We start from the raw sequence: 13,098 nt of genomic DNA, 5'->3' as shown, positions 1-13,098 counted from the left end.
TTCTAATTCCTATATCAATGTTTGTGAAGTGAGCAAATTTCTTTTCTTAAGAAAGCTCTTCCTCGCTTGTGCTAATCTGCATTTTATGTCCTCCTTACTTCTGCCATCGTTAGTTATTGTACTACCCAAGTAACAATATTCATCTACTTCTTTTAAGACTTCATTTCCTAATTTAATATTTCCTGCATCACCTGCCTTCGTTAGACTGCAGTCCATTACTTTTGTTTTGGACTTATTTATTTTCATCTTGTACTCCTTACCCAAGACTTTGTCCATACCATTCAACAGCTTCTCGAGATCTTCTGCAGTCTCAGATAAAATAGCAATATCATCGGCAAATCTCAAGGATTTGATTTCCTCTCCTTGGATTATGATTCCCTTTCCAAATTCCTCTTTGATTTCCTTTACTGCCTGTTCTATGTAAACATTCAAAAGGAGGGGGGACAAACTGCAGCCTTGCCTCACTCCTTTCTGGATTGCTGCTTCTTTTTCAAAGCCCTCGATTCTTATCACTGCAGACTGATTTTTATACAGATTGTAGATAATTCTTCGTTCTCGGTATCTGATCACAATCATCTTCAGAATCTTAAATAGCTTGGTCCAATCAACATTATCGAATGCCTTTTTTAGATCTACGAATGCCATGTACGAGGGTTTGTCCTTCTTTATTCGATCCTCTAAGATCAGACGTAAAGTCAGGATTGCTTCACGTGTTCCTACATTTCTTCTGAAGCCAAACTGATCTTCTCCCAACTCAACTTACACTTGTTTTTCCACTCTTCTGTAAACAATACGTGTTAAAATTTTGCAGGCATGAGATACTAAACTAATGGTGCGATAGTTTTCACACCTGTCAGCACCGGCTTCCTTGGGAATAGGTATAACAACATTCTGCCGACAATCGCATGGGACTTCTCCTGTCTCTTTTTGCTATTTGTTTTACGTCGCACCGACACAGATACGTCTTATGGCGACGATGGGATAAGAAATGCCTAGGAAGTGGAAGGAAGCCGGCGTGGCTTTAATTAAGGTACAGCCCAGGCATTTGCCTGGTGTGAAAACGGGAAACCACGGAAAACCATCTTCATCTGCATTCTTTTCTGCCCTCTTCATTTCTAGCATTCTTGTATGTTCGACGTTCATCAATCAGGTCTAGTATCTCCTGAGTTATCCACAGATTCTTAGTTGATCTTTTCTTCCTTCCTAACATTTCTTCAGCAGCCCTGCTGACTTCATTTTTCATGACTCTCTACTCTTCCTCTATAGTGTTTCCTTCAGCCTTTTCATTTAGTCCTTCTGCAACATGTTCCTTGAAACAATCCCTCACACTCTTTTCTTGCAACTTGTCTAGGTCCCATCTTTTTGCATTCTTTCCTTTCTTCAATTTCTTCAACTTCAGATGGAATTTCATGACCAACAAGTTGTGGTCAGAGTCCACGTCTGCTCCTGGGAAAGTTTGCAATCCAACACCTGGTTTCTGAATCTCTGCCTAATCATAATGAAGTCTATTTGATACCTTCCAGTGTCTCCAGGTCTCGTCCACGTATAAAGCCGTCGTTTGTGGTGTTTGAACCAAGTATTGGCATGGACTAAATTATGATCACCTCCCGAAGGTATCACCACCTTGACGAAGGCAAAATATATTTTACCGGGTGTTTATTGTAGGCTTGCGTGGTCAAATGATCCTTAGAGCTATGCCGGCGGGAGGATCTGCTCCTGGTAGGGCCACCCAAGCCGGACAGGTCTAAGGTGATGATCCAGACTAAGAGTGATACCCCGGTCCTCCAGGTTGGGAGTTGTGCGTAGGGTTAACTCCCCTACCTCGTAAAAGAACAACTCTTACGGATACCTTAAGAATGAATAAAGCAGGACTGAAAAACTTGGTGACGAACCGGCGAGAAAATCGGCTAAAGAGAAGGAAAATGGATATTATATTAGCAACGTGGAATGTTAAGATATTGAAGACACCTGGCAAGTTGAAAGAATTACGGAATGAAATGGATGATGTCTGGACAACATATCTTTATGTACAGTGGAGAAGAAGCAGGAAGTAATAGCACAGGATTCCTCATACATAAGTCGGTAAAGCAAAGCGTGATCAACTTTACTGCAATCAATGATAGGATGTGCTCTGTGAGAATTAGGGCAAAATTCTTCAACGTAACTGTGTTTTGTGTGTACGCCCCTACTGAGGAGGCAGAAGATGAGAAGAAAGATGCATTTTAAAGTAAATTGGAGGAAGAAATTAATTAAGTTCAAAGACACGACCTGAAAATTATCCTTGGAGATTTAAATGCAAAAATTGGAATAGAAGAGGTGTACAAACACTTAGTAGGGAGGGAAAGCCTGCATGAAGTAAGTGATGATAACGGATTGAGACTGACTGACTTTGTGAGTGGAAAGCAGATGATAATTAAAAGTACTTGGCATCATAGGAAAAACATTCGCAAGGAGACCTGGATTTCACCAGATGGTATGACAAGAAATCAAATAGACCATGTTCTCATAGACAGGCGACATGCATAAGATATTATGGATGTTAGAAGCTGCAGAGGTGCTGATGCAGATACAGACCTCTATCTTGTTAGAGTCAAGTACAGACGAAAAAAATGATTTGGCAAGAACGGAAAAAGTAAGAAGAAAGGCAAAGCACAATATTGAAGGTCTAAAAAATGAGGAATTGCAAGAGAAATACAAAAAGAAAATGGCTGAATCTTTGGAAATAAAAGGGGAATTATGGGGGAAAGGAGAAGTGGAAGATAAATGGGAAATACTGAAAACAACTATCAGTGAAGTTGCGGAGAGTGCCCTGAGAAAGAAGAAATTGGTAAAGAGAGCAGAATGGTTTGATGAGGAATGTTCAACATTAATCCAAGAGAGGAATGTTGCTAGGAACAGAATGTTTCAAAGGAGAACAAGACAAACAGTAGAAGAGCATAGAGAGAAACGAAGAAGAGCAGATAAGATATGTAGATATAAGAAAAGAGCTTTTGAAAGAAAGAGAATCGAAGAACTGGATGGAATGAAGGATAGAAACGAGGTACGAAAGTTCTATGAAAGAAAAAAAGACCTTAAGTGAGGATTTCAACCAAGAGCTGTTTTCTTCAAGGATAAAGATGGAAACCTTCTGGGTGATAAAAGTAAAGTGCTTGGAAAATGGCAGGAGTATTCTTACGAGTTACTCAATGGAAATAATGAAGATAATAGAGAGGAGGAAAATATAAATATTGATGGGGAAGAAAGAGAATTGGAGGATGAATCAGTAAAACAGCCAGACTTAGAAGAGGTCAAAGCTGCAATTAATGCATTAAAGAATAATGGAGCCCAAGGTGAAGATTGAATGGAGTCAGAGCTGTTGAGATACGGGGGAGAGGAATATAAAAGGCTGTTTATGAATAGATTAAGGAGGTTTGGACAAAGGAGGAAATACCCAGGGATTGGACATTGGGTATAATTTACCCAATACATAAAAAGGGAGATAAGGCAGTATGTGGAAATTACTGAGGTATAACCTTGCTGGATGGAACGTACAAGGTTTTTGGTAAGGTACTGGCCTTAAGATTGGAATTATGGATGGAAAGAATATTAGGGGGATTATCAAGCAGGCTTTAGAAAACATCGTTCTACTCTGGATCAGATATTTATATTACGACAATTGTTAGAGAAGTTTTATGAATATGACAAACAGCTACATCAGCTGTTTGTTGATTTTAAACAGGCATATGACTGTCTAGATAGGGGTAAAATTTACAAGATTTTGAAAGAATTTGGAATCCCGAGGAAATTGATTAGATTAAGAGAAATGTCCTTGAAAACAACAGTATGTAAGGTGAGAGTGGAGCAAGATCTGTCAGAGGAGTTTTTAGTGGAGAGAGCACTAAGACAGGGAGATGTACTTTCCACACTGCTTTTTAACCTAGCATTGGAAAAAGTAATTCGTCAATTGCCCATCAACCCAGGGGGAATCATTTTGAACAGATTAGTGCAAGTGATAGCATATGCTGATGATGTAGCAATAATTGCAAAAAATGAAAGAGCTCTTGAAGAGAGCTACTCAGTATTAGAAGAGAAAGCACGGGACCTAGGACTAGTAGTGAATATAAACAAAACAAAATATATGAAGATGGGAGATACAGAGGGAATAAGAGGAAGGACCACGGTAAGAATATACACAACAGTACTAAGACCAATAGTTATGTATGGATCAGAATGCTGGGTGATAACCTCCAGAGAAGAACAGTGGCTGTTACGGTGCGAAAGGAAGATATTGAGAGAGATATTCGGTGCAGTAAGAGAGCAGGATGGGTGGAGAATGAGGACAAATGTAGAGCTGCAAGGACTGTTTGACCAGCCAGATATTGTTGCTAAAATTAAGCAGGGAAGAATTAGGTGGGCCGGTCATGTTCAGAGAATGGCAGAAATCTGCACCGTTAAAAGGTGTTTATAGGAAAACTTGATGGAAGGAGAAGCAGAGGAAGATCCAGGAAAAGATGGATTGATGATGTTGAGGATGACCTTAGAAAGTTAGGAGTTAAACGTTGGAGAAGAAAAGCTGAGGACCGAGGTGAATGGAGGCAGGTGATAAAGGAGGCCAAGGACCTACAAGGACTGTAGCGTCGACCAGTAAGTAAGTAAATTATGATCAGTGCAGAATACAACCAGCCGACTTCCTCCTTCGTTCCTTTGTCCCAATCCGAATTCTCCTACTGTATTACCTTCTCTTCCTTGGCCTACCACTGCATTCCAGTCTCCCATCACAATTAGATTCTCGCGACCTTTTACATATTGTATTAAATCTTCTATCTCTTCATATGTTCTTTCGATTTCCTCATCATTCGCTGAGCTAGTGGGCATACAGACTTGCACTATTGTGGTGGGCATTGGTTTGGTGTCTATCTTGACGACAATAATTCCTTCACTATGCTGGTCGTAGTAGCTTACCCGCTGCCCTGTTTTCTTATTCATTATTAAACCAACTCCTGCATTTTCTCTGTTTGATTTTGTGTTGATAATTCGGTAGTCGCCTGACCAGAAATCCTGTTCTTCCTGCCAACGTACTTCACTTGTACCAACTACATCTAACTTTAGCCTATCCATCTCCCTTTTCAGATTCTCTAATCTACCACAACGATTCAAACTTCTAACATTCCACGCTCCGACTCGCAGAATGTCAGTATCCATCTTCCTGGTGATCGCCGCCTCTCGTGTAGTCCCCACCCGGAGATCCGGATGGGGGACTAGTTTACCCCCGGGAGGAAGCCATCATCAGTACATCATTCATACAGAGAGAGCTGCATGTCCTCGGGAGGTAGTTACGGCTGTAGTTTCCCGTTGCTTTCAGCCGTGTAGCAGTATCAACACAGCTAAGCCATGTTGAGTATTATTACAAGGCCGTATCAGTCAATCATCTAGACTGCCGCCCTTGCAACTACCGAAAGGCTGCTACCCCCCTTTCGATGAACCATTCGTTAGTCTGGTCTCTCAACAGATACCCATCCGATATGGTTGCACCTGCGGCTCGGCTATCTGCATCACTGGGACACGCAAGCCTCCCCACCGCGGCAAGGTCACATAGTTCGCAGGGGAGGATAATAATAATAATAATAATAATAATAATAATAATAATAATAATAATAATAATAATAATAATAATAATAATAATAATAATAATAATAATAGGTTTCACGTCCCACTAACTAGGTTTACGAGATGCCAGAATGTTGCTACTAAATCTACTTATGCGAGGCTGACGTACTTGAGCACCTTCAAATATCACCGAACTAAGCCGGATCGAACCTGCCAAGTTGCGATCTGAAGGCCAGCGCTCTACCGTCCAGCTAATCAACGCAGCATTAGAGCATCCATTTCACCATATTTAGGACATTATACACCCGTTGAGATTAGGACATTATACACCCGTTGAGATCCATAGTTATAAACGTTGATGAGTGTCTTCTAGGCAGAGCATTAATTACGAGTAGTCAGTTCTTCTCCTTCCTATTTTATTATTATGATTATTATTATTATTTTTACTCGAGACAGTGATTGTACGAATAGCAAGGTCGTTGATAATTTGCCTTTTAACAAACAAACTAGGCATGTATTCTCACTGGAGAAATATTAGAAAAAATAGCTTACTAATGAATCTGTTTATTATTATTATTAATAATAATAAGTAGAATAGGTTGTCCGTAAGCTATGCGCCACGGTACCGTCAAATGAAATGAGGGATTCCGTGGTATTGATGTAGGCTACTGTCATTCTTAAATCGTGGAATTTGACGTGATAATCGGTCAGTGTCGAAGATATATAAATTGTGATAGAAGATTTTGATACCATATAACCTCAGTCGGTATTTTATACTTGCGTGAAATTTATTTAGCGTTATTTTCAATGTTAACGAAATAATAAGAAAAATATTCTTCGAACAAAACGCTGAAATGTGATGTACGAAGACGAACACACCCAAGTAACTGGGATTTTTTAAGCTTATTTCTTTCTTCTAAAATTTAGTCCCTTTCCTTATTTACCAGTATTTAAAACCAGACCTTCTATGTGAAAAATAAACTTAATTTTTGGTTAGTGTTATGAATCTCATCAGCGTTATGCAGTTGTAATGAACAGAGAATTTTAGTTTCTTCAACCGAACATTCATGAAATAAATGTTATTACAAATTACATTCAGGAAGAAAATAGGAATAGAGTAACTACTTCTATAGCTGAATCTTCTCTTCCAACCTGAAGTATTGCACTGATGAAATCAGTTACCAATGACTTGTAAGGGGAGTCACCCACGAGCTGTGGAGAACATTGTAATTTCTTTACTTTGAAGTTAACAGTACATTTTTTATAGAGATTCCTCTGGTTTGAGGAGAAGTAGTATGATTCATCAGCACGACTTACCTTGTAAACCTTCAAAGGGTCGCAACATTGGTTAATTTGCTCACGCAGCACATTTTTTAAAAATATGAAATTTAAGTAATATTTTACAAACTTACTATCTCCTTTTATTACAGTATTTACAAAACAATAACATTCCATTCCTTGTTTACATTTTTCTCTTCTTTACCCAAGCAGGCCCATACATTTTACCCCGTTTCCGTGCTTTCTTGTTAAAGTCCACAACAGCATAGAATCGAATTTTGAAGAAGTGTCTAATTAAAAAAAATACAGCACGTAGGAAAACATATACTGGATATTTTCATTCGAAATTTTCTCCATTACAAGATTTCCACCATTTTGCAATATATAATTATTATAATCCCTACAGAAGACCTCACGGTTACAAATTCATATTTCATAACTTCATAACCTCGAAGCTGATGTTGGTTTCCACCTGTCACGTCTACAGTTTTGAAGCCAGATTGCTCTCCTAGAATTTTCAGAAGGGAATCTTAACAACCTGTATCGCGCAGTAGAGACATTACTACAATTAGGTGCAGAAGAACCCACCATTATGTAATAAATATCCGCACAAATATTGCACAATTCTGTCATGCACGTGGTGACTAAAGCAATACGTTCAATGTGATGAAGCGAGCGTTTGTAGGAGAAACTACAGTTTGATCACATGGCCCATTGCGCACGTATGAACCAAAATGGCGGCTAAGCATACCCATCTTATAGAGCCTTACTCAGCAGTAGTGCGTGAACAAGTGAATGCGACACTGAATGTAGACTCCACGCTACCTGCTCCACTGTCATTGCTGGCAAGTTGTTGCTGGTTGTCCCGCAGTCGTGGGCTAACAACATCATTGTAGCCAATTGATTACATAACGAAAACATTTACATGTGCCGAATTAGCTGATATTCACCTCGTTTACGGAGCTGTATAGACAAAGATTTCCGAACCGCCGTATTTCCAATAGCCGAATGTTCGCCGCTGTGTGCCGGAGGTTCCGGAACTCAGGCTCGCTTCATTTTCGGATCGAGTGCCGTGGATCGCATCACAATCCCTCGGAGCTTCGGCGGAAGAAGAATTTCAAAGAAAATTTGCCAAAGAGGGACCGACTATAAGCACAAAGAGCTTGGCAAGATCAGGAGGTACATCTAACTAGACTGCTCATCGTACATTGCGTGAAGAGCTATTGTACCCACAGCACTACCACAAAGTTCAGCACCTCACCGAGCAAGTAGCCGCATGGTTTGGATCACGTAGTTATGAGCTTGCATTCGGGAGATAGTGGATTCCATCCCTACTGTCGGCAGCCCTGAAGATGGTTTTCCGTAGCTTCCCATTTTCACACACATCCTAATTAAGGCCACGGCTGCTTCTTTCCCATTCCTAGTCCTTTCCTATCCCATCGTAGCAGTAACACGATCGGATAGGAAATTGTGAAAAAAAATAGTTGAGCATCTCCAAGAAGCAGATTACCTACCAAGAGCTGAATTCTGTACCTGGTTCTTGTAACAATGTGAACGTAATGCAGACGTTCCGCACACTGAGTTGGTTACAGATGAGGCATCCTTTACCGGGGGGGGGGGGGTAGTATAATTATTTTTCACAATGCCCATACATGAGCAGAAGAAGACCCACAATGCCATTCACCAATGTCATTTCGAGCACAGGTTTTCTAAAAATATTAAGGCTGAAAATTCTGGAGATCTGCTTCTTGGCTCTAGTTAACTCCACTTTTTGCAGTTTTCTCTGCCAGAGGCTTTGGACGACGTTCCACTACATATACGTAAGCGGTTGTGGCTCATGCAGGATGGGACACCTCCTCACCTCAGTATGTATGCTCGTCGATCACTAGAACGCCGTTTCCTTAATCGGTGGGTTTGTCGGTATAGTCCCGTCAGCTGCCAATCGAGTTCATCCGAGTTCAATCCACTAGATTTTTATTTCAGGACGCACCTGAAAGACTTGGTGTACCAAGTGGAAATGCCGATGAATTTACTGTAAGACGACGTATTGGGGATGCCATCGTAACTATGAGAGCTGACATGGAGGTTTGGAGGTGGGTGAGAGATTTATGCTGTCACCACATGGAAGTCGGTCGTCAAGTTAACGGACGTATTTGAGCAGATTAATATACCACCAGACTGAGCCAGGATTAAGCCTGCGAAGTAAGGGCCAGGATGCCAATGCTTTAACCGTCTGAGCCATTCAGCCCGTAAACTTGAATTTTGATGCGGTTAATAAGCACTGCAAACGCAACAATAAGTTAATGATTCTTTATTCTACCATTATACATGTTATTTTTGTTAGGAAGGATGAACTGTAGGTACGTTAATTTATGTAGTTTAATAACATGTACATTATCCTTTTGAAACAAAACGCTCGATGTGCTTCAATCATTCACTGTCAATACCACTCATTTGGATATCCTATCCCATGCATTATTTCCTTGACACAAGGAACGTTGTTTACGTATACGCCAGCATGGTTTTGCCTTATTCATTCTCCGTTTATGCAATGCAAAATGGGATAGTAGGATATTTCATGTCCTGGAGTAAGTATCCTAACTCTACTCTCGAATAATTATAATAACAAACAATCTTACAGACCCCGTACCGACACAGATGCTTAGACCATTTCCACACTCACTAGAGCATGGGACTGATGACCACAAATATCCCAATCCCCTAAAGGACCTAACAGCAACAGAACCCACAGTAACACCGGCTATTCGATACATCTCCATTAACCGAGATCGCTGACCGGGGGCGTCTGAAGATCTTGAAAATGGAAATCCACAGCCTGTTTCCAGTCATTCGACCGGGTCAGAAATAGAATGAATGAAGCCCCATCTAGCGGCAAGGATAGGAAATGTGCCGGCTGCCGAAGCCTGTCACACTCCTCAGGGGCAATGACCTGCATCTGGCGATCCGAACTTGTCCCGCCTCCACTTTGTCCAGCACAAATCTCTCATGGAGTGACCGGGATTTGAACCACGATATCCAGCGGTGGGATGCCAACGCGCTGCCGCCTGAGCCACGGAGGCTTCCTAAAGATCGCGAAACGGAAACATAATGCTAAGAATTTATCCTGGACAGGCTGCTCGTAAAGAAAACAATACTGGTTTGGGAAGAATGTTACGTAACATGTCATGAACCAGTAGCACCAGCATTCAGGCTGCCCATATACATAAACAGGGCAAAGCTATCCTTTCACATCAAAGAGGCGTATTAACTACTCTAAAATCATAATATCCCTTTGCCCACGAAAGTAACTTCCGACGATTATTAAAAAATTGATATATAGCATATTGGTTCGACACATCATTCTCGATTGCTACAAGAAATATCTGCACGTAATGTTTATAATTGGGAATTACATGGCATAAAATTTAATTATTTCTAACATGAAATACAAGTGGAATTCTAGTCACTTAATAAGAAATGTTAAGAGTGAAATTTCGAATTTATAATAACTATTTAATGGACAGCAAGGCATGATGTTAGGGAGTCTGGGAACAGTACCTGGTCTAATGCCACGAGATTGGCTCCTCACTGTTCGTAGTCACTGCATCTCCCTTGGCTCTACAGACGCAGACGTCAACATGCCTGTCCTGCCCGCAGAACGAAACACAATGACACCAACAGCACATTAACGAGAGTTAGTTTGTTAGTTATGCTTACACCGGGTCCGTTGTCTCTCAAGGAAGAACATGCATAAGTTAAGAAAACGAAGTAGGTGCTTAACGGTCAAAGATGGTTTAATTTACGTTAATAATAATAATAATAATAATAATAATAATAATAATAATAATAATAATAATAATAATAATAATAACACTCTTCCTAATGTTCACAAGTGTAAAGAATACAGTTAAACAGGGTACTTTCAAGTAAGTTTTGGACAGGTTTGTATAAGTGGGATCATAAACGCAGGATTATGGCACACGTCCTTATGCAATTAAATGATGTACACGACAGTAAACAAGCCTCATTACTGATTACAATATCGAAACAGTGCTTTCCTCTGTCGAAAAGCGATATCACAGTTACGAGTCACGAGAAAGGTTCCATAACATCACGGTTCTAAAAAGGTAAAGTGCAAATATATAGAAATCAGAGAGCCAGACAATCGCTCAGAAAATGCCCTGCCGCGCAAGAAGGCGTCATTTCAAACTCCCGCAAACTTCGTTCAGCATAAGCCTTTTATGTACGGGCATCTTTCTTAATCCGCTCACCCTCCAGGTTTGGTTTTTCCATCTGAATCAGTGAGGGATTCCACCTCTGTCGCCTAAGGGCAGTGTCATGGAGCGTGAGACTTTGGGTCGGGGGATACAACTGGGGAGAAGGACCGGTGCCTCGCCCAGGCTGCCTCACCTGCAATGCTGAACAGGGGCCTTGTGGAGAGATAGGAAGATCGGAAGGAATAGACAAGGAAGAAGGGAGGAAGCGGCCCTAGCCTTAAGTTAGGTACCATCCCGGCATTTGTCTGGAGGAGAAGTGGGAAACCACGGAAAACCACTTCGAGAATGGCTGAGATGGGAATCGAAGACCTTCTACTCAGCTGACCTCCCGAAGCTGAATGGACCCCGTTCCAGCCTCGTACACTTTTCAAGTTTTCGTGGCAGAGCCACGAACCCGGAACTCCGGGGGTGGCAGTTAATCACGCTAACCACTACACCACAGAGGCGGACATGTATGGGCATATGATTAGAAATTAAAAGGATATGTTGTTGCTGTCATTGCTTGATGCCCTGCGGTTTAGGGGCAGAGTGCCTGCCTCTTACACCGAGGCTCGGGGTTCGATTCCCAGCCAGGTTAAGAATTTTTATCTGGATCTGAGAGCTGATTCGCGGTCCACTCATCAACGTGATTAGAATTGAGGAACTGAAAGCTAAATATAAGGGCTGTGAGGATTCGTGTCGCTGCCAAGCGGCATCTCGTACTCTGCAGGCCTTCCGTCTGAGCAGCGGTTAATTGGTAGGCCATTCCCTTCGGGTCTGTTGTGCCATGGGGTTTGTTTTTGCTTCATAGTCACCAACCTAGTAAACGTGAGTGAATGAAAGTCTGCATAATATCAGGAGTCAAATCATCCGGCAGGTAAATTAACAGCCCACTGCAACTTCAACATTATTTTCTCCAGACGGTTCGTCTGCTTCAAAGACAACCGACAGCCGTGAAAAGTTGCAATGGTTTCAATGTTATTTTATTATTTTTATTATTATTATTATTATTATTATTATTATTATTATTATTATTATTATTATTATTATTATTATCAACATTACTTAAGGCGAGTGTGAGAAAGAAACCAGGAAAAACACACTGAAGGTAGGCGCTGGTCAAGACCAGGATAGAGGACATGAAAGAAAACATGTGAGTGCTGTTGTGAGTATAAACATTTGAGAACATAATTAGTTACATGGGACCAGAGGAGGGATAAATAACCCAGCACATCAAATAAGCAAGTACGTATGAGAGCAATTTCCCGGAAGCAGTGTGGGAAGGCAAGGAGAAAGCTATATTGAATGTAAAACCGGAATGGAATCGTATGTACACTCACCCGAAGTGTTGCTCGGAACTCGTCGGCGATGTTTCGCAGATCTTCGCCTACTTTCACCCAGTCCTCACGCGGTGCTATTGGCTGCTTGACAGGGACGCGAGTCGTGCGGCGACGACGACGTGGTGGTCTTTGTGGTGGTTGCTCGGTGCAGTTGCTGCTGGTACTCGTGGTACTGGGTGTTGAGGTGGTAGTTTCTGTTCTTATGGTACTAAGGACAACGTCTGGTAGAGGCAAGACAGGGACCTCTGTTCGTGAGGCCTCTGCACCCATTTCCATCCTGACCTCTACACGGCGCCCTCCATTACTCCGATCTGAAAAGAAACACAAATTCCTTATATTACATTTGAACATCTCTTCTTTAACTGAATCATAATGCATTCTTCTTTATTGTCCGATTCCGTGGCTGAATGGTCAGCGTTGAGGTCTTCGTTTCTGAGAGTCCCGGGTTCGTTTCCTGGCCGGGTTGGAGATTTTAATGGCTTCTGATTAATTCTTTTGGCTCGGGGACTGAATGCTTGTGTTTGTCCGAACACTCTCTTCTTCATATTCAGACAACATACTACACTACAAACCACTACACAAGCACACAATAGTGATTACATCCCTCCATATGAGGTTGGCGTTAGGAAGGGCATCCG

At 41.4% G+C, this 13,098-nt stretch overlaps 1 protein-coding gene across 1 annotated transcript in view; it reads right to left on the bottom strand.

The window, feature by feature from the left end:
• LOC136863417 (uncharacterized) overlaps positions 1-13,098 on the bottom strand; it is a 61,143-nt gene that overhangs the window by 16,514 nt on the left and 31,531 nt on the right. Inside the window, exon 2 of the mRNA XM_067139827.2 lies at positions 12,461-12,771. Within this exon, the coding sequence (XP_066995928.1) occupies positions 12,461-12,771 (311 nt within the window). The remainder of the gene's footprint in view (positions 1-12,460; positions 12,772-13,098) is intronic.

Source organism: Anabrus simplex, chromosome 2 (assembly GCF_040414725.1).
Source record: "Anabrus simplex isolate iqAnaSimp1 chromosome 2, ASM4041472v1, whole genome shotgun sequence".
Classification (NCBI taxonomy): domain Eukaryota; kingdom Metazoa; phylum Arthropoda; class Insecta; order Orthoptera; family Tettigoniidae; genus Anabrus; species Anabrus simplex.
The sequence above is the reverse complement of the archived record's forward strand: the minus strand, read 5'-3'. Positions and strand labels throughout refer to the sequence as shown.